Below are 24,671 nucleotides of genomic sequence, written 5' to 3'. Positions count from 1 at the left end.
AGCCACCCTGGAGCTTGTGCAGCTCCCTGTGGGCAGAGAAGAGGGGACTCCTGCAGAGCCCTGGTCCCCGTCTCCCAGCTCCCTGGGGCTCATGCACCCTCCCACCGGCCTGTGCCCTGCCGGGTCCTCCATGGCCTGCCCTCCTGCCCCTCACCTGCCCGAGCACAGCTGTGGCCAGCAGATGCCCCTTCTCTGCTTTCCTGGCACGTCACCAACCCCCCGGGGCTTAGCCAGAAAGATGGGCTCCCGGCTGACCTTTGGGAGGCCACAGCGCCTCCCGGGGCACCCACCTCTCTGCCACGCCCTCCTCCCTTGCCTCCCGGCCTCCTGAACCTGTGGCCCCCAGGCCACACGGGCCTTCTCCAGGTGTGTCCCCGCCCTCCAGGTACCAAGCTCTTAAGCAGAGACCTCAGGAAGCCCGTGGAAGTTGACCGTGGGCTGGTGCCAAGGCCCAGGGAGGACCCCCGGGGGGAGCAAACGGCAGGGCAGGGCAGAGCCGGGCAGGGCCGAGCAGAGCCGAGCCGGGCTGTTGGTGGGATGGCCCTTCCCTCACCTGCCCTTCAGGTGTGGCTCACTCGCTTCCGGCCTTTGTGTCCTGATGGGGGCGGGGCCCTGGGTCGAGGGGTGCGGGCGCCTCAGCGGCTGGAAGTGGAGGGGAAGGGGCCTCTCCCTGCGGCCTCCGGAAAGAACCCGCCCTGCTGACCTCCCGACATCGTTCCGGCGAGACCCGCTTCGGACTTCTGGCTTCAACGACTGTGGGGAAGGGCTCTCGTCTTGGCCTGATTAAGCCAGTAGGCGCGCGCCGACTTGGTACACGCGGCAGGAAGCGCATGCGGGCTTTGGTCTCCGGAGCAGGTGCCCCTGTCGTGTCTGCAGATGTGGAACTGGCTTTGGGGTGTGGCAGCGGGAGAGGCTGGAGGCATCGTGAGGTGTGACTGGGGGCCTGGACGTTCTTCAGCCGGTCAGCGACGGAGGTAAGGCTGTTAACAGCGCGGCCGCTGCAGGCTCGGGGAGGAGGCCGGACCCACCTTGAAGAGCGCGGCATCGTCAGGAAGCATCTGCGGTAGAGACAGGAAGGTGGCAGTTCGCGGTGATGAACCGGCCTGGCATCCGTGAGGACGCGGGTTCCATGCCCGGCCTCGCTCCGTGGGTTATGGATCCAGCGTTGTCGCAGATGCGGTTCGGATCTGGTGTGGCTGTGGCGCAGGCCGGCGGCTGCAGCTCCGATGGGACCCCTAACCTGGGAACCTCCAGATGCCGCGGGTTCCGCCCTAAAAGGTAAAAAAAAGAGAAACAAGAACGTCTCGGGCCCCCCGTCGGCCGGGGCTCAGGCAGGAAGACCGCGTCACTGGAAATTGGAGGCAAGGACAGCTCAGCTGGATTCCGGCCTGCGGCTCTGCGGACGGACGGCGGGACGCGGGAGTTTAGTCGAGGAGCCCTCCAGCCAAAGGGCCAAAGCGCAGCCTGGCTGCTTCTCGCTGCTTCCAGTAAACGTCGCGCCGGGAGGGAGGGACGGGCGGAGGGAGCAGCTGATGCGAGAAGGCCTCGGCCCGGCCGGCCCGCAGAGAGCCTGACCTCACGTGGCTCGCTGTCAGGGCCCCGTCGAGGGGAGCTGGCCGGCCTTCTGTCGGGGGCCAGTCGGGGGCCAGTCGGGGGCCGCGCCCACGGGTGCCTTTGAGCCGCCGCAGCCCAGGCCGGGGACAGAGGAAGGGTCTCCTCAGAAGGGGCTGGAGGAGCGTCGGGTCTCAGGGGAGATGCCCCGTGGGACCCCCACGGCGGGACCCCCACGGCTCTTGAGAGCTTTGTTCCATCAGGAACCCTGGCGGCCTGCGCCGAAAGCGACAGAGAGGGGAGGCGGCGAAGGCTGGTGGACTCGCGCCCTGTGGGCGGGGAAGCCGGGATACAGCGCCGCCCAGGGACTCGCTGCCTTTCTTCAAACGGAAGGGATCCGACGCGGGGGCAGGGGGAGGGGGTGCATCCCGAGGACCCAGTCCGGGGCCCCAGGGCGCCAGCCCCGGCCGGGCCTCGTGGAGGCTGCCCTGCTGGGCTGTGACCTGGCCCGCCTCATTCTGCCTTCTCCCTGGCCGGGTGGCAGCATCTGTAACTGGCAGCCGGCGCCCGCTCTGCCGGGTTTGGATGCAGGTAACTTCCGGTTGCAGCCGTCCAGGGCGGGAGGGCAGGCCTGTTGTGCTGTGGGATGGATCGAGTTCCAAGTCTCACTTGGACCTGAGTCAGATGACTTAGGTGAGACCTGGGGCTGGACTGGACGCTGCTGAGGCGTTTGGAGGCCTCAGGAGGGGTGTGTTTTCCATGTCAGATGCTGTGACGCTTGCAGGGGCAGTCTGCCCACCGCAGCGTGCCGCCCCCCGAGGAGCCCGCCCCGGCGCCCGAAGCTGCCTGCCTGCTTCCTTCCGCAGCAGAGGGCACGCGGAGCTGCGGGTGGAATCAGGGCTGCTCAGCCGCTGAACCTGAGGCGGAGAGAGGGTCTGGGCCCAGAGTCAAGGTTCCTCACAGCCGCAAGAGAGGCACGAGGACTCAGCCTGGGGCTCCAGGCTCGGGGCGGGGGAGAGGCCGAGAGCAAGGAAGGGACGCAGCCCCGCCCGGGAAGGTAGCCAGTGAGACCCAGCTCTTCCCGAGACCGCGCACGTGTGTGCTTTTAAGCCGCTAGGTTTTTGGTAACTTGTAAGAGCAGCAGCAGGAAACTCATCCTGTGCAGCGGGCCATGGGACTCGCATGGGGGCCTGACTCCAAGGAAGCGTGGGGCAGTCGCCAGTGCTCGGGCTGGTGTCTCCGCGGGCATCCCCGCCCTGACCTTCACGCCCGTCTCCCCTCCCTGTCGCCCGCCCCACTCTGCTCCCTGCGGGCCTCCACCCGTGCTGGGTCTCACCAGGAGGCTCAGCCTGCTGTTGGCGCAGAGTGACAGCCCCGTGGGGCCTGAGCCTGCGGGAGGGCGGGCAGGCGAGGGGCAGGTCACCCCCGGGCGGGGTCCCTGCTGTGGCCGCACCCTGCCCAGGCCGGCCTGTCAGAGCACAAGGAGTCCCCAGTTCTGAGCCTGGGAGCTGTGGGCCCTTGGCCTCCACAGTCCGCTGGGAGCGTGTGGGCAGGCTCCTGGCAGAGCAGAGTGAGGACTGGGCTGCCATCCCCTCCCACGTGCACGCCCCGCTCGTGCTCTGCCACCTGACGGCACTCGGAGCCACCTTGGGGACACAGGTCAGGCTGCCTCCCCGCCTTGTCCCTGGCCAGGTGGGTGGACGCGCCATGGTCGCCTTGTTCACCGGTGACCCGGCCCCCGGCGGAGAACTGAGGGAGGCCCGGGAGCTTTGGGTTCTTGTTAACACCCACTTCAATGTCTAAGGCCCAGCTAAGTGCCCGGGGCGGAGTGCGGCAGAGCGTCTGGCACGCAGCCGTCCCGGGCGCTGGGCTGTAGCTCACGTTCGTGGACGTGAACGGGGACAGTTGCTGCCCGGCTGGTCTTGGTTTCTGCTGCTTCCGACCAAGAGCGTGCGTGGTGTCGGAAGTGGGACGGCAGGCGAGGGGCCCTGCCCCCAGGGGCTGCGGTGGGCAGGCGGCAGGCTGGCGCTCTGCCGGGAAGACCGTGACCTCTCCTGCTGGGGCTCCAGCCACGGGCGACAGGCTGACACGTCACAACGCAGACGTCACACGTGGGAGAAGAGGGGCCTGCGTACCAGCTGCTTCCTGCGAAGCGTGCAGGGGGCTCTGGGGGCTCAGCAGGGGCCCGACAGCCGGAAAATCACGTGCCCCTTTGCCGAAAGGCAGCAGCCGACTCCCCTCCTTCCACCTGCCTTTGAAGCTGAGGTCAGCGGGACACCGTGCAGCCCAGGGAGCACGCCAGGCCTGGTCCCAGGTGCTTTCTGGGCACTGGCCTCCCTCAGAGGCTCCAGGCAGACCCTCCTGCGTCCTGGTTCCAGCAGAGCCCCGAGCTCATAGCTGAGCCCGGGACGCAGGCCCGCTTGGGGCACTCTCCTCCGGCTGGGCACACAGCAGGGAAGGAAGAGCGTGCCTTCTGGGTGGGCCCCCGGGGCGGATGGTGAGGCCTGGGAACAGTTGGGCTCGCGGGGCTGGGGTACGTGGAGGCCAGGGCGGTGCAGTCATTCTGCGGCGGGCAGGCTGGCTCCTGCCACGGACAGCCCCCAGCCCCAGTGTCGCAGCGCTGCCGTGGCGCAGACGGCTGGGTGCTGGGCGGCTGGGCCGCCCCTGAAACCCTGCAGGTAGAGAAGCCGGGGGAGGCCTCCCGGGGCCTTGGGTGGGCCCCTCGTCCATCCTCAAGGCTGTGTGCGCGGACTCCCCGGAGCTGCCCTCGGGACGTGGGGCTGGGCGGCCTGGGCTCTCAGGAGCCTGGACCTGTCCTTGGGCTGCAGCGGCCCGGTGCCTCCGTTCCTGGCTGGCAGGCGTGGTGGGTCCAGCTGGGACCACGGTGCTCTGCCAGCCCGCTGTCTCCAGGGGCCGCCTGCCAGCCTCGGCCCGTCACCGCCGGGGCTGGGCCACCTACCCCTCTGCCGCCTCCTCGGAAGGAAGGTTCATCCTGCAGGAAGCAGCTCAGGTGTGGCCTCAGGGCGAGGTCAGGGGGCAGCAGAGAGGCAGGGGCCAAGCTCCCCGGCACCCCCGTCCCCAGCAGAGCGCCAAGTTGGCCTCTGCTCGCCGCCCGGCCCAGCCTGCGGTGCCCACTCGGGCACCCTGCACAGGGGCCTGTCCTCTTCACTGGGCAGAGGCGGTGCCGGCCACCCCTCGGGGGGGCAACTCCTGGGTGGGCCCCCATCCGCGCCCTCCAGCCCGCCCGCACGGAGACCGGCGTTGGTGTCGTCACTGAAGGAATTTATTGTTTGGAACTAAAGTCGCTCACAGTTATTTGACAGGGGTACATGGGGTGGGGGGCTTGTCCGTTTCTGTGACGTCTGTGTCCCGAGTACAAAAGAGGAGGCGCGCGCGAGATATTGCTTCCCGTCGTCTGGCCGGCTCTGCGCAGTCCCTCCGCCCGCACCGCGCGGCTCTGCTCTTGGTGTCACCTGTGTCATGTGCTGAAATCCAGCCTGGGGCGAGGGGCCCTGGGCAGAGTGGCAAAAACCCATCCGCGACGACGGGAGAGGCGCTGGGGCGGGCAGGAGAGACGTCAGATGCAAAATGGGCTCGTCACAGCCAGGGCACGCTGCCACATCCGCCTCCTGCGCCCGCCGCGCCTGGGCCTGTGCTGGCCACCCCGGCGGACCGCGAGCACGCCGCAGAGGGCGCCGCTGCCCTTCTTCCTGTCCTCGGTGGGGTTTTGTTTTTGTTTTTGGTTTTTTTTTAGTTTTTTGTCATTTTAGTAAAAAAAAAACCCGGCGGGGCCCCTGCCATGTTGGGGGGGCCTCCCCCGCCCCCACGCAGACACAAAACCAAGGCGGCCCCGGCCCAGGCCTGGTGGAGGGGCCCCGGGGATGCCTGGCCCCCAGAGGACCGGAGTCCCTTCTCCACAGTAACGGGACAGAACAAGGGACAGAGCGAACCCCGCCGTTCTCTAAATATATATATATGTGTGTGTGTGTGTGTGTGTGTATAGAAAGAACCGAACTGCAACCTCACCCTGCCCCGCGGCTCCCCCAGCACCCTTCTCCAAAAACAACCAAGAAAAAAAGTTTATAAAAATATCTTGCAGGAATTCTTTAAAGTTTACAGTAGCTTGCCGGGCACTGCATCCGCTGGCAGCCCCCCGCACCCCGACGGCGCCATCCACCGGGCACCTGGGCCCAGACCCCACCCTGCCCAAGACGTACACACAGACAGACAGACAGACGGCAGGACGGCGCTGCTGCTGCCCCTTCCCTGAACAGAGAAGAAACTCAATAAGTTAAAACAGCAAATAAATAACACTGATCTGGGCCAGCCCCGGGGCGGGCGCTCCGGGGTCTCCAGGAAGGGGAGCCGTCTGCAGCCCAGCCCGGGGCGCGTGGGGTCGGGGGGCGGTGGGGGGGAGGCACAGGAGGGAGCTGCGGTGGTGGGGGGGGGGGGTGCGGAGGAGAGGCCGCGCGGTGGCCGGGCCTGACGGCTGCCTGGCCCCCTCGCTCGCCCTGGCCGGACCCGCCGAGGGCTCTGGTCACTGCGTGTCCAGTCAGGTGGGCCCGAGGCGGCTTCCCCTCGGGCCGGGGCCTCCTCCCCTTGGCCATGCGGAGCTGAGACCGGGCAGAGCTGCCGCGTGGGCAGGTGGGCAGCGGCGGCGGCGGCGGTGGCGGGCGGGCAGGGACCCGCCGCCCAGCAGGCAGCAGCAGCAGGAGGAGAGAGGGCGGGTCCACGGCAGCGGCCTTCGGTCAGCCGGTGTCCGGTGCAGAGCACAGAGGACGGCCTCGTGGAGGTGACATGTTAACTTTTCGGGATAATTCCTGGTATCAGAGCGGAAACAGTGGCGTTGTCAGAGACAGGCAGAGAGAGAGACAGCGAGAGAGAGAGAGAGAGAGAGAGAGAGAGAGCGCCCGGGGCGGGGCGCGGGGTGGGGGGGGCAGCCGCGGCCCCTGCCCGCTTTGCTCTCCTGCCCGGCTTCACAACAGTCTAGACGGGCAGACGGGCGCGGCCCCGGGTCCACAGGGGGCGGGCGGGCGGCGAGGCGGCCCGGGGGCCACGGTCGGGGCCGCGCGGGGCAGGGGGCTATGTGTCTAAGGCTGCTCGCGGCGGGCGGCGGGCGGCCCCGTCCTGGCCGTGTCCTTGCCCGCTGGGTACTCGGTGTCCCCTCCAGGGCCGGGGCCAGCGGCCGCGGAGTCCCCGAGTGGGCCGTGGGCACTCCGCTTGGCGGGCGTGCTGGGGGCCTGGGCCGCCTGCCCGTTCTTCTCGTCTGAAAAAAGTTGTTTAATTACGTCAAAGAAGCTACTCAATGGGCCGCCTGAGTGCACAGAAGAGGAGAGAAGAAGGGGGAGGGAGAGAGAGAACAGACCGATGAACGCGGGGCCTGCCGGGCGGGGGCGGGGCCGCGGAGCAAGCGGGCGGCCGGGCGGCCGGGGCGGGCTCGAGGCCTCGGGGCTGCGGGGCCCTCCCCCCACGGCCAGGCCTCCCCCGAAGGCCCGGCCCTCCCCGCCCCCGCCCCCGCCGCCGCCCCCGCCGCCGCCGCCGCCGCCGCCTCGCCGGCTGGGGGCAGAGGCGTAGGCCAGGGCCGAGCGGGACCGGGAGGCGGGAGCCGGCGCACCCGCCACACGTCCCCCAGGAGGCCTGGAGCCCGGCCCCTGGCCAGCTCAGGTGGCGCAGTGTGGACACAGGTCGCAGCAGACAGACGGATGGATGGAGGGGTGGATAGGCATGGAGCGGGGGTGTGGGAGGGCGTGGCCGGCAGCCTGAGCGCAGGAAGAAGGGGCAGAAACGCGCCCGCCCCGCCTGCGGCCCTGCGCTCGCTGTCCAGGGGCAGAGCACCAGCAGGGACACCTCAGCTCCAGCTCCGCCTCCTGAACCTGCGCCCCAACCCCATGCGCAGGGCCCCTTTTCCGCCAGGCGCGGCGAGAAGGGCGGCACGGGGGCCGCCCGGGGGCTCCCGGCCTCTCCGACAGACAGGGCGCCCGACGCCGCCAGGCTGGAGCCCGCACGTGGGACCCCGGCTGGCCTCGGGGACCCCTTCCTGCTCTGAGCCTTGGGGTCGCCCTGTGAGGAGCCTGCCCTGATCCTGGGGCCGCCCTGGAGAGTGAGTGACCCAGGCTGCTCTGACAGAGGCTGGGGGCCAGCGAGGCACGTGAGTCTGTCGAGCCCCTCGCGGACACCCCGGGGGGAGGGGCGGGGCAGCACCGGCCAGGAGCAGGCTGCAGGTGCGGGTGAGCAGTGGGGGTGACAGGCTGGGGGGCCCCCGGTGAGCGTGAGGGGTTCTTACCACATTTGGAAAGCCTCCCCGTCATCATTTCCATACAGTTAGTGGTGTCTGGAGCACAGAGAGAGGAGGGGGACACGTGTGAAAAAGGCTTCCGGCTCAGGCCTCAGGCTGAGTGCGGCAGCCGGGAGTGGGGTGGGCGGGGCTGCGGCCAGGGGTGGGTGGAGCCTGGAGTGGGGTGGGCGGGGCTGCGGCTAGGGGGGTGGACGGGGCTGCGGCCAGGGGGTGGGGCTCGGAGTGGGGCTGTGGCCAGGGGTGGGTGGAGCTTGGAGTGGGGTGGGCGGGGCTGTGGCCAGGGGTGGGTGGAGCCTGGAGTGGGGTGGGCGGGGCTGCGGCCAGGGGGTGGGGCTGTGGCCAGGGGTGGGTGGAGCTTGGAGTGGGGTGGGCAGGGCTGTGGTCAGGGGTGGGGCTCGGAGGAGGGTGGGGCCTGGAGTGGGGTGGGGCTCGGCAGAGGGCGTGGGGGACCCTCTCCTGGACGCGAGCAGAGCCCTGCCCACTGTAAGCCTGCCTGGCTCTCCCTCCCCTCTACCTCTGGGCCCAGGACACAGGTTTTGGAGCTGAGAGGCCCAGGCCTCTGGCTGTGGTCGCTTCTGGCCACCTCCACGTCCTCACCCTGGCACTCTTGATCTGGCTGCATGGCTCCCATGAGCCCCTCAACTCAGGGTGGCACCCCTACCCTGACCCTCTCCCACCCTCGGCTGGTCTTGGGCGTGTTGGGGGTGGGGAGGGCTGCAGGCCCCGGTGGGGGCGGCTCCCTCGTGGCCCTCACTTCTTGGGGAGACGGGTCCTCTCAGCCTCTCCCGCCTGGGCTGGGCCCGGGGCCCTGTGGGAGTGGCCCTAAGGCCTCCCAGATCCCGGCCCTCTCCTGCAGCGGCTCTGGGACTGAGCTTGCTGGACAACAGTGTCCAGTGTGGGAAGGGGGGAGGGGGGGGTGTCAGGAAAGGCTGACCCCTCGGGAAGGCCTGAGGACACGGCCTCGGGTTGGGCTGGCCTCCCAGCCTGGTCCCCCAGGTCCAGGGCCCCCTGAAGGAAGGCAGGGGGGATGGGTACGGCCCAGAAATGGGCACCCAGCTGTCTCCAGGGACATGGGTTTGGGCACAGGGCTAAGAGGGAGTCAGAGCCGAGTGCACCCTGCTTACTGCTGTGCCCGGGGCCTAGCGCAGGGGACATTCGCTGCCAGAATGATGCTTTCCAGGGTGGGACTCTGCCTGGCCAGGAGCAGAGAAGGACCCGGGCCGTGGCGCAGGCACGGCTGTCCTCTGGCAGCACAGCAGGCCCTTGGCCGGCCTCCCTGAACAAGCTCTGCTGTTCCCCAGCCTCGGCTTCGCTCTGCGCGGCCCTGTGCTGCTCACCCCGCCCGCCCGGCTCCCAGGCCCCGACAGCAGGCCCACAGCGTGCGGCTGGGGCCAGGGTGTCAGGGGCCCTCCAGGCCCATCCCGGCCACAGGGAGATGAGACACACGCTGGAGTGGGGGCAGGTGGCACACAGACGATGGAATGAGAATGGCGGGCAGGGGTGGGCGGCTGGGGCCAGTCTGGCCTCTGGGACCCCACGTGGAAGACAGAAGGCGGCCGCAGGGGGCTCTGAGAGGTGGGGCTTGGGCTGGACACCGTGTTCCCGGACCCCAAGCCCTAACACTGGCCTTGTGGTGAGCTGGCCCCCGCCGCCGTGGGAACACGTGCCGCTCGCCCTTGCTCACGCACAGCTCATGCACACGCCCCGGGGGCCCGCTGCAGCCCACTCCCCCTTTCACCGGGCGTGCAGGCCCTCAGGCTTCTAGGCCCCGGGCAGCCCTGTGCCCTGTGTGTCCCCTTGAGCTCGCTGGGGAGCCCCTGCTTGCACCGGGCCCCTCTGTCCTGCCCGTCACGGGGAGGGTGGGTGGCGGGCAGCGCCTTGTGTGTCATCAAATGCGGCCACCAGGCCCATGGTCCTGGGAGGTGCCGTGGCGGGGGGACCCCGAGGGCGGCGGGCTCCCAGTCAGAACCTGGGTCACAGCTGTCCGCAGACCTACTCTTGCTGGCCTGGGGCAGCGGGTGCTGGGCCCACGGCCTGCCCAGGGCCGGGAGACGGCCGCTGGGCCTGAGAGTGGGCACAGGTGCCCTTCTCGGGGCCAGCCTGGCTCTCGCAGAGGACCTGCCCGCAGCCCCCTCCCTGCCCCAGCGGCGGGGGCCGGACACCTTACCTGCCAGTGTCAGAGGCTACTCTCGTAGCTGGTGGCCACCTTCTGGCCCTTAAGCCCAGCACCCCAGCTTAGTCCTGGAGCTGGCGGGGGGGGTTCTACAGTGGACAAGAGGCGCCTTTCAGTGTGGGGTGCTGGGCCTACCACCCTGGTGTGCAGAGGCGGCCGGGACGGCCCTGCTCCCTGGGGGCCCGCACGCAGCTGGGCAGGAAGGTGGGCGCGTGGCGGGGCCGCACCCGCTCGCCGGCCCTCAGGGCGGCCCGAGCCGAGCCCCCGCCTCACCTGACGAGTGCTGGTCGTGGGAGCTCAGCAGCTGGGCCTGGATGGTCTCCACCACCCTCCTGAAGCGGCGGCTCGGGCCTGGGGAGACGCGGGGGGGGGCGGGGGCTCAGGCCGGGCAGGGCCGCCGGAGCCCGCGCCCTGGGCCGGGGCCGCCGCTCACCTGACAGCAGCGTGAAGGTGACCGAGTAGACGCCGTTCTCCTTCTGCGCCGCCCCGCCCTCCGTGTAGGTGATATCCACCTGGAACCTGACCGGCTTCTGGAACACGGCGGGGCCCCCCGTCGCCTTGTACTCGGCCCGGAAGCTCGTCTGGGAGATGACGCTGTGGCTGAGGCTGGGGATCTGCGGGCGGGCGGGCGGGCGGCGGCGGCCTGAGTGCGGGGAGCCCGGCCCCAGCCAGCGCCGCGCCGCCCCCCCCCCCCCGCCAGGCCAGAGAACCCCGGGGGAGGGAGCCCCCGCCAGAGCCTCTGCCCCAGGGTCTCCACCGGGACGGCGAGGCGGGAGCCAGGAAGCAGGGCTGTGGGGGCTGGAGGGCCCAGGAGCGAGCAGGAGACCCGGCGTCCCACTGAGCAAGTGCTGCCCCCCCCTGCACCGGCGCCCCCGCACTGCAGGTGACAGCGCCCCCTGCTCTGCTGGTTCTGGGGTGTGCCGCTCAGCCGAGGGGCCCACGTGCCTGCGTGTGTGTGTGTGTGTGTGTGTGTGCACGCGTGGGTTTTCCCAGCGAGGGGATCAGAACAAAGCCAGGAGGTGCCCTCCCTCTGGGTGGTGCTCGGGAGAGCACCTCGCTGGCCTTCTGGGTGGAGAGGCCGGCCTGTGGCGGGAGGCTGAAGACGACACCCCCGGGGATGGGCCTGGGGGCCTCGGGGAAGGCCCAGACCCAGGGCCCTGGGGAGGGCAGGCTGCATGGGGACTTGGGGCCACTCGGCAGGGCCAGGGTGCCCACAGGCGGCACAAGGCCATGGCCCCCTGCCTGGTGCTCAGCTCTCCTGGTTTCTCAAGGCCTCGGGGAGGAGCGCCAAGCTGTCCCCAAGGTCCTAAGGGAACCTGGGCTGCAGCCAGGGTGGCAGGAGTGGCGGAGCGCCTGGAGGGGCTGGTTCCAGAGAGACCTGGGCAGGCCCCGCCCACCGTAAGGGGTCAGCAAATGGCCGGGAGGCCGAGGAGCCAAACGGGACTCGGGACTCGGGAAGCAAACCGCCAGGGTGTCCTGCGCCACGTGCCCAAAGGTCCCGGTGAAGACAAATGGACCCCCCCCCCCCGGCCTGAGCGTCGCCCACCCTCCCAGAGCCGCCAGCGGGAGGCGGGGGGCAGCAGTGGGGGGCAGAGGAGGGCAGGCAGCCTCCGGCGCCTCCACCAGGCCCCGCGTTCCCTCCTCAGAGAGCGCAGCCCGCCGCCTGCGCCGCACCCCTGCCCTCCCGCCTCCGCCCTGCGCCCGCCCTGCCCCCGCGCCCCCGCCCAGCCCAGGCCCGCGCACTGCGCGGCTGCCAGCTCCCCGTCGCCCTGCCCGGCCCACGCCAGCGCTGCCCAGGAGGGGGCGCCCCGCCCCGCCAGGCGGGGTCCTGGGGCCGGGCTCACCGACAGGAAGGCGTGGACGACGTCGGCCTTGATGGAGCTCAGCGGCTTGTCCTTGATGACCACGAAGACCTGCTCCTCCTTCTCCAGGCTGATGAAGTTCCCGAACCAGGACTTCTTGGCCAGCCTGGGGGCGGGGCGGGGCCGGTGAGGCCAGGGCTGGCAGGACGGGCTCCCAGGCTGGGCGCCCGCTGGCTGCCCCAACTTGGCCCCCACCCGGACCCTGGGCCCCAGAGCCACCCCTCCACCTGCTGGGCCCGGGCAGCACCCCCTAGAACCACCCCCCCCCCCAGGGAGGAAAGGGGGGCGGGGGCAGGGTGGCCTCCCATCTGCTCCTCCGTTTAGGCCACCACGTCTGGGGGCAGTTGGCTAAGCGGCTGTCCCGCGGCTTCCGGGAAAAAAGCGCCCCCGCCCTGGGGCCACGTGGGGAGGAGTGTGGCGAGTGGGGCCAGAGCAGCCACGGAACCCGCACGGGTGCGTGTGCGCCGGGGACGGGACGGCCGCCGCAGAGGACGGGGCTGAGGCCCAGGGGCCACCTGCCCCTCCCCCCTGGCAGGCCACCCCAGCCCCAGTCACCCTGGAACACGGAGGTCGCGTTGAACCCTGGGGGCCCAGCCGCCGTGGACCCAAGGCCCCCTGTACTCCAGCCTCCGGCCCCGTCCCCCTGCCCCGCCTCTGGGGCCACCCTCTCCGGCGTGGGGCCGCCCCCAGGGCGCACACCAGTGTGCGGTGAACCTGCCGGCCCCCCAGCCCGCCACCTGCCGGGACTCGCCCCGACCGGAGGCCTGTGGGGACAGCGCCGGCGCCAGGCCCGAGCTTAATCTACAAGAGGCCGCCCTGCCTCGGCGCGCGGGCCTCCACCGTGTTTCGAAGAAGCGGACCGACGTGCTGGAGGTGGACGGACCGGCACGGAGGCCGTGGGCCAAGAGGCCTGCATCCTGCCAGCGGCTCAGGATCGCGGCGGGGACCTGGCCGCAGTCCAGCCTGGAGACGACCGTCCGCGGCCGACACCCCGGCAGGGCCCGGTGCGGCCGCGTGCAGGGGCCTTCCGCTCGGAGGCCGGGTGGTGGGCGCGTGCGGGGGACCTCGGGCTCTCACACCCGGGTGGCTCCCGTGTGGACGCGGCAGGCTCCGCGGTCCCGGGCACCCACTCGGGCAGCACGAGCCCCAGGGTCTCCTGCACAGTGGCGCCCGCCGGCAGTTCTGAGGCTTGGCTGCCAGCTTCCCTTTGCCCAGTGTCCAGGGTGGGCTCTCCAGCCTGGCAGTGCTGCAGGGTCGCGGCTAGAGTGGCCTCTGCGTGTGGCCCGGAGCCCTGACCAAGGAGCTGTGTCCATTCCGACCCCTCACGGCTGCTTGGCCGCCTCCCCTCCTTCCCCACGTCCTGCAGCCCCTGGGCCTTGGGTGTGTTCAGAACGCTGGGGTGCAGGCTGTTCCCCCACCCACCCCAGCACCGCCCAGGGACCTGAGGCCCAGCAGCTGGTCTCCTGCCCTCGACCCCTCGATGATGAGACAGAGTAACGGGACTCAGGGACACTGGCAGCTTGGCAGTGGCCTAAAAGCAGCCTGGGAGGCGGGTGGCGCGCTGGGCCTCCCTGGGCCTGTGTTCGAGTGCTGCGTGTTGCTTCCTGAGAACGGCTCTGAGACAATGGGGGCCAGCGGACCGAGAGCTAAGCCTTCACCCCCCCCCCACGACGTGGCCGGCCTCGACCGCTCGGCTCGCGGAGGGGCTCTGGTGAGCGCAAAGGCCTTGCAGGCAGAGCACTCAAGACCGGACGAGAGGCGGCCCGCGTCCCCGCCTGCAGAGCCCAGTCTCAGGCGCGCCAGCTCCCGAACGCTGTGCCATGTGTCCACACGTGACGCGTGCGCACGGACGCACGTGGAGGCGCAGGCACGCTGCAGAGGGGGTGTCTGGGCGGGCACGCCCGTCCTCGGCAGGAGCAGGTGCACCCTCCCCGCCGCCCCCCCAGCTCCAGCCCAATCAGCCAAACCCAATGGGTGGCAGGCGCCAGCCAGGACCCTTGGGAGGGGCCGAGGCCTCCAAAGGCCTCGGGGACCAGAAGGAGAGGCTGCAGGCCACCTGCACTGCAGGGGCAGGCTGCTCGCGGCGGTTTCCAGACTTTTCTGGGAAAGGAAGGATCGTTACAGGTACGGCTGTGAGCTTTTGGTGACAGCAGGAAAATGACCCCAAGAGCAGGACCACAGAAGTCCTGGAGCCCCACCCCTCGGGCTGGCTGCCCACGCGAGCCACCTGGGTGGGGGTTCTGCGTCCACAGGCCCCACGAGGGGTCTCGACGTGGTACCAACAGCTTCTGCGAGGCTGGCTGCTGGCCCGAGTGCCTCCCAGAAGGCTGTTTATGAGGCCCCGGCGGCCCTGCCCTGCGTCCACCCCGCATCTCATGTCCGCAAGAGGCGAGTGCACGGGCAGGGCCTCTCTGGGGTCTTGGCTCATGTCCAGATGCCTGGGCGGGGCCGCAGCGCCGCCTCGAGGCCCCGCCTTCTCCGCCAGCAAGACGGTGAGCCGAGGGCTCCGCCCGTCCTGGCCTTGGCCGAGGCCCCCTCCCTGGACGCGTGCTCCTGCCGGCTGCTGGACGACTGCATATTCCTCCTCCTCCCAGGCCTCCTCCATGAGGCCCCCCAGTGTCCGGCCGCACTCCGGCCTCCCTGTCCTGGGAAGCGCCCGGCCACACGGCCCAGTGCCCCTTCCTGGCAGAGGCGCCCCCTGCAGGCACCACGTGCCCAGCCGCCTTCCCTCGTGTGGAGGCCAGGGCTCTCGGCAGGATGGACAGTCCCTCCGAGGCTTGGCTGTGCTGTTCCCGCCGCCCCCCCAGCCCAGGCTGCGGCTTCCGAGCAAAACCGGGCAGAGCGGCTCCCCCACTGCCCAGGCCCTGCCCCCACCTGGCGCTGAAGGTGGAGGAGACGCAGAGCCACCGGTGCTGAGGAGCCCGGGGACAGGGGATGGCCACAAGCAGGAGGACCCGCAGGGGCTGGGGTGCTCGGCCGGCGAGCCCTCAGCGGGCCCCCTGCTGGTGTCCGGGCGCCAGGATGGAGGTCACATTCGCCCTCCACCTCGGGCAGGGCCACTTACTCTGGGGAGGACTCCGGGGTCAGGTTGGACATCTCCTCAGGCGTTGGAACTGCACACAGGAAGGACAAGGGGATGGCGTGGTGACCACTCCACCCTGCCCCCCCAGGGCCCCCCTCACCGACGACTGCCCAGAAGCCCAGGTCCACCCCTGCCTTTGGCCGCAGCACGGCCACGGGAGCCCGGGCCCCGGGGAGCTGTCCGGCCTCCTGGTGCTGAAACCAGGCCTGGCCTCCAACCAGCCTGGCCGTCCCGGGACACTCGGCCCCCGCCGCCCACATCCCGCCTGTGGACCCCACTCTGCAGCAGTGGGCCCTGGGGCTGGTGGTACCCACGGGCCCCAGGCACCCGGCATGCAGGTGGGTGCCTGGGGTCCGTGCCCACCTCTGCCCCAGGTCCACGCCCATCCTGACCATCCACACCCACCTGCCCCCGCCCCCCCCCACTCCCCCCGCGGCTACAGGGAGCAACAGAGCCGGCGGGGGTCTCAGGACCATGCCCAGCAGGCGGGCGTGTCTGCAGCACGGGTCCTCGACACACAGCAGGCAGTGTGGACACGGGGACACTGGAGGCACTGCCCCCCAGAGCATTTGGTAGGATGAACCCCCAAGGGTGAAGGGCCAGCTCCTCCAAAGCTGGCCCCTGCCTGTGCCACAGGCCCAGCTACCCGTGCTCCCCCGTGGCCCCCAGAGCCCTCCGCCCTCACCTTGCAGTTTCCGGCGGTGGAAGCGAGGTGACCCCAGGAAGCTGTTCTTGATGGAGTTGAGCCGCGTCCTCCAGGGCACCCCTCCCACGCTGGGGCTGGACGGTGGTGTGGGGTTGGGCGTGCCAGCCGGGCTCTCCTTAGGCGTGTGCACGGGCGTCCCCTTGGGGGTAGGGAGGGGACTGCCCCTCGGAGAGGGGTGAGGGGTCACCTGTATGGTGGGGACAGATTTGGTGTTTGGTTCAGTCCCGGTGGGTGGGAGCCGGGCAGGGGCCGGCAGGGCCAGTGAGCCTGGGGACAGTGCCAGCTGGGGGCTGAGGCTCCCGGGGACAGGGGGCCTGGCCTGGGTGCCAGCGGGGAATGGGTTGGACTTGGTGCCCTGCAGCGGCTTGTCGGTCAGCTTGGCCTTGCTCGGCAAGGTCTGAGTCTTGGGGTTGGGCCGCGGGGCGGCCTGTGGAGGGAGGCCGTGTCCGGGCCGGGAGGCGCTCCGGTAAGCTTCGGGCTCGGCAGAGGTGGCCGGGGGACAGGCCAGGGAGGGGAGCTCAGGGGGCAGGGGAGGCAGGACAAACTTTCTAACAGGCTACAGGGCAGCGCCGGGGGCAGGATGGGGAGAGCAAGGGGACCCCACGAGTCAGGCGGCCGCAGTCCACGCCCCACCCGCCCACATGCACACACAGCAGCAGGAGGACCCCAGGAGGATCAGCGGGGGCAGGCGGGCGCGGGGTGGGAGCGTTTGCCACGAAAGGAAACAACACACGAGAAAACAAACAAAACAAAACAAAAAAACGTGCAGTTAGCGAGAGCAGCCGGAGACCACAGAGCAGCAGCCACCACCACGCGGGCGGCCCCAGCAGCAGGCGGGGGGGGGGGGGTCCGCCCGGCCGCCCCCCCACCCTGGTGCACACTGGCCACGGGGGGCGTCACTCACCCGGGGGCTGCTGAGGGGGCTGGTGGAAAGGCCGGAGGAGGCGCCACTGATGGACCTGGACCTGGGGGTGCAGGTGCAGAGAGCGGCTCAGACTGCGAAGGGCCTGCAGGCTCTCAGCTCCTCTCCCTCGGGCGGTCCCTCCGGGAGGCCCGGAGTCCCGGCGGGAGCCCTGAGGCCACCCCAAGTCTGCTGTCCCCACACCCCCTCTCACCAGGCCCAGGAGGGCCCATGGCCCCTTGGGGACTTCAGCGGAGCCCTGGTGGTGTAGCCGGTGGCCTTGGGGCTCCTCCCCCCACGAAGAAGGTACCCCAGGTCCAAGGCCTCTGGCCCGGGATGGCACAGAGGCACCCTCGGCAAGGGCTGCTCAGGGGCTCAGCTGAACCAAGGGCCAAGGGGAGACAGAGCTTTTCCTGTGAGCCAGCTCAAGCCCAGGGCCGGGTCCGCTCGCCGCGTTCGGCTGCCCTGAGCCCAGCTGGCCCCCGAGGCTGAGCCGTCGAAGGTCCCGAGTCCTGCACCCGCCTGACAACCTCACACCTGGCGTGCAGGCCACCAGCTGGCACCGGCCCAGCCCTCCACGGCCACGGCCACGGCCACCCGCCTGGCCCAGAGCCGCCCACGGCCCTCCCCCACCCCGCGCTCACACCACAAGGTCCTGGACGGGCGCCAGCAGGGACGCGGACCTGGTCCGCCCCTGGCCCCACTCGGCCGGCAGGCCTGGCCTGGGCGCGGCTGGAGGAAGCCCCTGGCCCGCGTGCCCGGCTGAGACGCAGGCAGCCGCCGCCCTCTCGGGGCGGGAGCCGGACACCGCCCAGGGCAGGGCCAGGCCTGTAGGGCCTCGCTCCGCCACGCCGCGTGGGCCCGAGGGAAAGCAAACGGCCGCTCACCCCTGGGCGCCGGCACCGCCCATCCTTAGAGGACTGGAGCCGCAGGAGAGAGGAGGACAGAAAGGAGTGAAGGGCGGCCACGCGGCCCGCGGCCCGGCCGCACGGGGCCTCGTCTGCCCGCCACAGCCGGCCCCGGGCCCCGCGGCAGTGACCTCCCCCCCCCCACCGCCTGACACAGCCACAGAGCAGGCAGTGGTGCTCAGCCTGCTCTCAGCCCCCCGGCCCAGCCTGCCCGCGTCCAGGACCACACCCGGAGCCAGGCCCGGGCCGGAAGCCTTCAGATGCCGAGGAGGGGGCGGTGGCGGCCCAGCCAGGGCCCACCCCCGCAGCCACAGCCGGCAGGGGCAGCGGCCACGAGCATGGCGCTCGGCACAAGGAAAGCAGAAAAGCAGCAGCGCGGGGGAGTGGGGGTGCCCACGCGCCCCTGTCTGACCAGGCAGCCCCTGGGAACCAAGAACGCGCCAGCACAAGAGCAGCCAGGGCAGGGCGCGGGGCAGGGCGCAGGCCGGGCCAGAGGGGCCCTGGGTCTACGCCCGGCCCCTGCTGCCCCTGGGCTGAAGAGCCTGCCAGCACAGGGCTGGGGCTCAGGAAGGCCAGCGCCGCGCAGACCCGAGACCGTCCCGCCTCCTGCCCCTTCCTGGGGCGCCTGCACTTCCACTCTGGCCAGTAAGGCGTGGGCAGTAAGGCAGCCCCGGGCCACAGGCCACGTGGGATGGGGGGAGCTTCACCAGGGCCACTGAGGCCCACGGACCACAGGACCCGGGCAGGACGGAAGGGGCCTCGCGGCCTGCTGCCAGGGGTTTCCCGGGCACCGCTGGCCTCCCCACAGCCCCATTCCTCCTGGGTGTCAGCCTAGCCTGGCCCGGGGCCCGCCCCCGCCAGAGGGGGGCCAGATGTGCCTCAGGCCCAGCCCTGCCACCAGGCCCGCGTGGTCTCTGGGGCTGGGGGGCGGGGGGTGGGTGGGCGGGTGTATACCTGTCTTCTTTGCTGAATTGGGGGTGGGCTTCAGCGATATCCAGGCTTTTACTGAACATTGCTTTACTACAGCGGGAACAAAGCGAGAAAACAGAGTTACTGACGCAGCCCCACCAGGCAGTCCAGGAGGCCAGACCTCCAGACAGCTCTGAGCTGGGCACGGGCCCAGGCCCCAGGCCAGGGCATGTGGACTTGGGGGTTAAGGTCAGTCTGCAGGACGGCGCCAGGGCCACAGCACACCCAGCCCTGGTGACCGGCTGGCCAGGGTGGCCCGGCCAGACCTTGGAGGACCAAGTCAGAGAGGAAGCGGAGCCCAAGGAGCAGCAGCAGCGAGGGGGGAAGGGCCAGGGGGAGGGGCTCTCTGGTGGCTACTGGGGCAGCTCACGCCTCGCCCCATCCCAGGGCCCCTGGCCCCCAAGGCATCAGGCTTGGAAGGTGGAGCAGAAGCCACGACAGGGGGCCCCGCTCGAGAGGCCGGCTCCAGGCAGGCGAGCGGTGGGGGTGGGGGTGGGGGTGGCTGGTGCAGCAAGGGCCGGCCTGCCCTCAGCCTGCCCTGCAGGTGCTGACCAGGGGCCGGGGGGCCAGGTGTGGGAAAGGTGGGCTGGGGAGAGGCGACCTCTCTCCTGGGTCCCCGGAGGGGGCCACGTTGCTCTGGGACCCCAGGAAAGGTGCGCCCACAGCAAGCAGGACGTGACACAAGCAGGCAGGAAGGTGGCACCTGCTACTACGCCGTCCCCTCCCCACCCCCGTCTGGAGCCCTGGGAGGAGGCCCCAGAGGCGGGGGAGCCTGGGTCAAAGGCTGAGCCAGCCTGCCTCCAGGGCGGGGGGGGGCAGGGACCACTGGGGGGCTGTGGCCTCAGTGGGCCAGCCCAGCTTAATCCTGACGGTGGCCCAGAGCCCTGCAGCTCCTCAGGGCCTGGCCGGCCCTAGCACCCAGTACCCAGCTGACCAGGGGCAGCCAGGGCTGCTGACCTCCAGCCGTGCCCCCAGGCTCCAGGGCTGACCTCAGACGGCTGACCCTGCCCGGGTGGGAATGCTTGGCCTCAGCCAGGCAGCCCGAATCCGCCGAGGGCCACAATGCCCTCCCTTCCTCCAGGGAGGTCCGTCAGGATAGCCCAGACGTGCTCGTCACCTTCCACCCCCAAGTTCCATGTCCCCGACCCCCGCAGCTGACCCCAAACGTAAGGCCAGCATCAAGCAGGGTAAGCCTGACGGGCTGCGGCTCAGCACACTGCGTGACCTCAGCCCCGCCCCGCCCCGCCCCGCCCCGCCGAGTCCAGCTCAGCTCAGCCCAGTTCAGCCCGGCTCTGATCTGCTCAGTCTACTCCAAGCCAGCCCAGCTCAGCCCAGTGCCGTGAGGCATGGCCCAGCCCAGTTTAACCCAGGCCAACGAAGCAAAGCCCTGCCCCGCTCAGTCCAGCCCAGCCCAGTCTACTCCAGTCCAGCCCAGCTCAGCCAGTCCAGCCCAGCTCAGCCCAGCTCCGCCTGGCCCAGATCGACCCAGTTCAGCTCAGTCCAGCCCCATCCAGATGAGCCCAGCCCAGCTCAGTGCAGCCCAGCCCCGCGCAGCCAGTGCAGCCCAGCCCCGGACACAGCATGGTCCAGCCCTGCCCGGCGGCCTTCGCACAGCCCCAGGGCGCGGCGGGGGGCGGGGGGGGGGGTGCAGAGAAGAGCCAGGCGAGGCCCAGCACAGCCCGAGAGGGGCGCCGACGCCGACCAGACCGAGGCACCGCGAGGCAGGGCGCTGGTTCCTCCCGGGAGGCACGCACCTCTGGCCGTGCTGGGCCATCTCAATGGCCCGCCGTGCAGGCACCGGGGAGCCGCCGTCCGTCACGCTCAGCACCTCCATGGACTTGCGCTCGGGCCGCCGCTTGCCGTGCCGGTTCAGCATCGGGGAGTCCACGCGCTTCCGGGGAGGGTCTGCATGCAGAGGGGGGTCAGAGCCAGGCAGCCCGGAGGGGGCAGCTCGGGCCGGGCTGCGCGGGGCCTCGTACCTATCTCGTTCCTGGGCGGCAGGTCCTCGTCCTCGTGGCTGGGGTACCTTTCTTTCCGGTCCAGTAGGAGGAAATAAATCATCTTCTCCTGGTTTTCCCTGCCGGGGGTGAGAGGCGCCAAGAAGGGTGGGTGGCGGTTCCCGAGGAGGGCGGTGACCCCCGCCCCGCCCCCCCCGCCCCCCCCCCCCAGTGCGGCCCGGGACGCACTCCTCCGACAGCAGGTCCTGCAGCAGCTTGTTGCGGTCCCGGAAGCAGCCCAGCGAGTGCATGCTGTCCAGCACGTCGGGGTCGATGTCCTCCAGGCTGGGCAGCGAGCGGATCTGCACCTTGCGGGGGACGGGCTGCTCCGGCTCCGGCTCGTTCTTGCCGCCTCTGTGGGCGACAGGGTACGGCCATGGGTCACTCACCTCTGGCCCAGCCCGAGGCTCCGCCGCCCCCGCCCCTTCCCGGGGCCCCTGAGTCCTGCTGCTCTCCCTGCGCCCAGCCCCTGCACACCTCCTGCCTGTGCCCAGTGCCGGCCGGCCCGGGGCCCGAGAGCTGTCCGGGCAGCCCGAGGCTGGAGGCAGGCCTGCCCTGGGCCGGGCCCTCCCCCTGCCTTCCCTAGCAGGCCCTCCAGGCCACAGCGGCAGGCGAAGCAGGCAACGAGGGCAGGAAAAGCTACTTACATGTACCATGTGTGTTTCTGAATGTGCTCTAGCTACAAGGAAAGAGAAACAGGGAGTTAGTGCCAGGAAGGCGCGGAGGCCACATTAGGAGGCCAGAGGAAGCAGAGCAGAAGCGGCGGGGGCGGGGGCGGGGGGGGGGGGAGGCCCAGAGGCCAGGAGCAGGGCGGGGAGGGAGGGGGCTGCATTCCCAGAGGCTCCAGGCTGGTCCCCGACTATCCCCAGCGGAAGAGGAGATGCCAGACAGAGACAGCAGGGAGTTGGGGAGAAGGGGGCTGCAGGCAGGGGTGAGGCAGCAGGTGGGGGTTGGGAAACAGGAGCCCCCAGAGGCTCAGGGCCAAGGCCTGAGGGAGGTGAGCAGGGGAGAAGCAGCCAGGGACCCGGCCCGCCTGTGCGGGAGGAGCTGGGTGCAGGCGCGAGCAGGAGGCTCGGAGCTCCGGCTCTCCATCCCTGAGCGGGAGCTTGGCTGGGGAAGGCGGCCTCTTGGACTGCTGGCCACCCTCGTCATGGCGAGGCCAGTCCAGGGGCGACCTGCTGCCCCTGCCCTGGGGACCTGCCATCCCAGTACCAACGGAGCCCAGACGAGGCCAGAGACCCCTGGCTGGCTGGGGCTGCCCCAACAAGGGGGGCTTCCCTCAGACCCTGGCTAACCCCGCTCCCCCTCCTCCGCCGCCGCCGCCGCCGCCGGAGAGGGTCACGCAGATGGGGCTGGCCCCAGAGACAGGGGACCAGAGAAGTGGCCGCCGGCGGCAGGCGCACCGCGCCACCGGACTGGTGCGGCCACCGGGTGCAGGTGGGCTGTGCGCGCCCGCGCCCCCACGAGCTGCGCAGGCTCGCGCCCGCGCCCGCAGCCGTGCATGCGCCCCCACGTGAGCGCGCGCCCCTGCGCCCGCGGCCCCGGCCCCTGCCCCGCGGCCACCGGCGCGCGCTCTGCGCCCCGGCTGGAGGGACGCACCGTGAGGCGCCGCGCCGCGTCCACCTCGATCATGCCGCGCAGCAGGCTCTGGCAGTCGGGCGGGATGAAGTGCGGCATGTGGAACACGCCCCGCTTCACCTTCTCCAGAAGCTGCCGCAGGTTGTCGTCGTCGAAGGGCAGCGCCCCCTGCGGGCGGGACCGCGTCACCGCGGGGCGGGCCGACGGGGGAGGGGCGGGGACGGAGGGGCGGGCGGGCGGGCGGGGCGCGGGCTCACCACCAGCAGCGCGAACAGGATCACGCCGCAGCTCCACACGTCTGCCTTGCGGCCGTCGTACTTCTCCCCCTGCGGACAGCACTGCGGTTGCCGGGGGCGCAGGGCCGGGGTCCTCGCGCGGACGGGGATGGGAGAGTCTGGGAAGAGCTGCCCGTGGGCGGTGCCAGGGACGGGGTGGGGGCGTAGGGAGGTGGCTACTTACCCGGATCACCTCCGGGCAGGCATAGTGGGGGGATCTGAAGGCAAAAGCGGCTGTCAGGGCAGGCGGCTCAGGACCCCCGGGACACCCTGCCATCCCGCCCTCGGACCTCTGAGCCGCAGGACCCCGGCAGGTGGAGACAGGGAGGGGTGCCTCCCCCATACGCTGCCTGGGATGGGTGCCCCACTGTGGGGCCCTCAGGCCCACCAGGAGGCCACCGGGCTTGGGATGCGCACAGCTGAGCCCGTCCTGCCAGCTCCTGGGGGAGACCCAGGCCTGGGAGCCAGGGACCCACTCTGCTGTCTGCCCGTCCATCCAGGCGCACACAGACGGTCAGAGGAAGGACCGTGCGGCACGTCCCAGCGCAGCACGACCACGAAGGTGCCAGAGCAGGAAGCCGGCACACCGGCCTCGCGCCCGAGCAGGGCAGGCAGCTCGCAGGGTAAGACCGGCCTTCCAGGGCCGGGCCACAAGCCACTGAGGGGTGTAATGGCTCCTCACTGACGGCACAGGGGTCCTGCCTCCAGCCCGGGCTGTGGGCGGGGGTGGCCTCTGGGACAGCGCCCGGCCCCCTTTCCCGGCCCACGGAGAACCGGCGGCTGGTACAGAGCCTGGCTCACCCGCAGCTGGTCTCCAGCAGGCTGTCGCCAACCTGCAGCGATGCCATGCCGAAGTCTGCGATCCGGATGTTATTCTTCTCGTCCAGCAGAAGGTTTTCTGGCTTCAGATCCCTGTGGCTGAGGAGGAGGGCGGGATTGAGGCGGCCCGAGACGGGGCCGGCCGCCCGCCTGAAGCCCCGCCCTCCCAGCTCCAGGCCAATGGCGGCGGCGCCTGGTGACGTCACCCGCAGCCAACCGGTGACGTCTCCACACGGCGGGGGGGCTGCAGGGCGGCCGGAGGGCAGGACCGGGTCTCCGTCGGCGACCGACGGCCCTGCTCTTCTCCTTGACGTCCCACCCCCTTCGTGCCCCCCCCCACCTGCTCTGGGGCCCCCAGACCCCGGAAAAACCTGGGAGGCTGGGTGGGCGCCTGGCCGAAGGCTTTCTGCTGCCCCGAGGGGTCGGAAGAGGATATCCTGCCTGATGGGGCGGCGGGGGAGTGCAAGGGGGGGGGGGGCGGGCCTGCGGGCGGCGCCGGGGGGGTGGGGGGTGGGGGGACGGGGACGACGACGCACCAGATGGAGTGGCTGTGGCAGAAGTCCAGCGCCGAGATGATCTGCCGGAAGAACTTGCGGGCCTCTTTGGGCGTCAGCCTCCCTTTCTTGACAAGGTAGTCGAACAGCTCCCCACCAGACACGTGTTCTAGCACCAGGTATCTGTGGGGACGGCCGGGCGTCGGGTGGGCACACCCAGCCTGCCCGCCCCTCTGGGCCACCCATCCGGAGCACCTCCAGCCAAAGGCAGTGGGACAGCATCCCGGCCGGGCATCAGGCCCCCTCAGCTTGTGCACCACCCACCCCCAGCCCGCCTGCCTCCTGGCAGGCCCACCTCCAGGGCAGCGGAGTCCAGGGAGCCCTCTGCAGCCAGGGGCCCAGGAGCAGGGCCACAGTGGCTCCAAGGGGAGAGGGACACTGCCCCTTGTGTGAGCCCAAGGCTTGGCCCTTCCAGGCCCTCAGGGAGTCCTGACCAGCAGGGTACAGGGCAGGGCAAAGCTGGTCTCGGAAGCGAGTGGGTGGGGGCAGGTGGGGGGCCTGGCTGGGGGGGAGTGGCCAGATCGCACGTGGTGACTGCGCCAACTTGGCTGAAATGACACCGGGGGGGGGGATGCTTTTGGAGGGGTGGATTCCCATGGCGCCTCCAGGTTCCAAGCGCATGTGCGCCAGGGAGGAGCGGCCAGCTATTCTGGCACCCAGGGGCATCACACCACCAGGCAGGGCTTCCAGGGACCAAGGACATATGGGGCTGCTGTGCGGGGCTGCGGGGGGAGGGGAGAGATGGGGAGGTTGGGGGAGGAAGGCATCCAGGCTCTGGCTTGGGGGCCCCTCGCATCACTGAAGGCGGCCTGTGAGACGTGGCTTGTGTCCCAGCTGAGCCCCCCTGGGGTGGAGCCTAGGGGGCGGCCAGGACTTGTGGACACTGTCTGCGGGGTTTCAGGGGAGCTTGGACTTGGGGCTGGGCACAGGCCCAGAGCAGCCCCTGGCGGGAGCGGAGGGGGTTCCTGTGGGCTGCGGTGACTTGGGGAGGGGAGGTGGGT

The 24,671-nt window shown here is 70.8% G+C and overlaps 1 protein-coding gene across 10 annotated transcripts in view; it reads right to left on the bottom strand.

The window, feature by feature from the left end:
• Positions 1-5,982: 5,982 nt before the first annotated feature.
• The window catches only part of BRSK2 (BR serine/threonine kinase 2), a 56,801-nt gene continuing 38,112 nt past the window's right edge, over positions 5,983-24,671 (bottom strand). Inside the window, exons 4-22 of one of the 10 annotated variants that reach the window (XR_007134311.1) lie at positions 23,653-23,793; positions 23,099-23,215; positions 22,482-22,515; positions 22,280-22,348; positions 22,044-22,190; positions 21,092-21,123; positions 20,634-20,798; positions 20,427-20,524; positions 20,202-20,352; positions 18,433-18,498; positions 16,574-16,634; positions 15,649-15,856; positions 14,946-14,994; positions 11,864-11,987; positions 10,453-10,633; positions 10,293-10,370; positions 10,014-10,108; positions 7,835-7,882; positions 6,800-6,817 (exon numbers count right to left, since the gene is read on the bottom strand). Coding sequence is in view for 7 of the 10 variants with exons in the window: in XM_047774908.1 (XP_047630864.1) it covers positions 6,642-6,865; positions 7,835-7,882; positions 10,293-10,370; positions 10,453-10,633; positions 11,864-11,987; positions 14,946-14,994; positions 15,649-15,856; positions 16,574-16,634; positions 18,433-18,498; positions 20,202-20,352; positions 20,427-20,524; positions 20,634-20,798; positions 21,092-21,123; positions 22,044-22,190; positions 22,280-22,348; positions 22,482-22,515; positions 23,099-23,215; positions 23,653-23,793 (1,993 nt within the window). In the remaining 3 variants the exon portion in view is untranslated. Of the gene's footprint in view, positions 6,372-6,608; positions 6,866-7,834; positions 7,883-10,012; positions 10,109-10,292; positions 10,371-10,452; positions 10,634-11,863; positions 11,988-14,945; positions 14,995-15,648; positions 15,857-16,573; positions 16,635-18,432; positions 18,499-20,201; positions 20,353-20,426; positions 20,525-20,633; positions 20,799-21,091; positions 21,124-22,043; positions 22,191-22,279; positions 22,349-22,481; positions 22,516-23,098; positions 23,216-23,652; positions 23,794-24,671 lie in introns of those variants that run through there. The other 9 variants (XR_007134312.1, XM_047774912.1, XM_047774908.1 and 6 more) reach the window with 9 other exon arrangements.

This window comes from Phacochoerus africanus, chromosome 4 (genome assembly GCF_016906955.1).
Source record: "Phacochoerus africanus isolate WHEZ1 chromosome 4, ROS_Pafr_v1, whole genome shotgun sequence".
NCBI lineage: Eukaryota > Metazoa > Chordata > Mammalia > Artiodactyla > Suidae > Phacochoerus > Phacochoerus africanus.
Note: the sequence above shows the minus strand (reverse complement) of the source record. Positions and strands in the feature narration are given on the sequence as shown.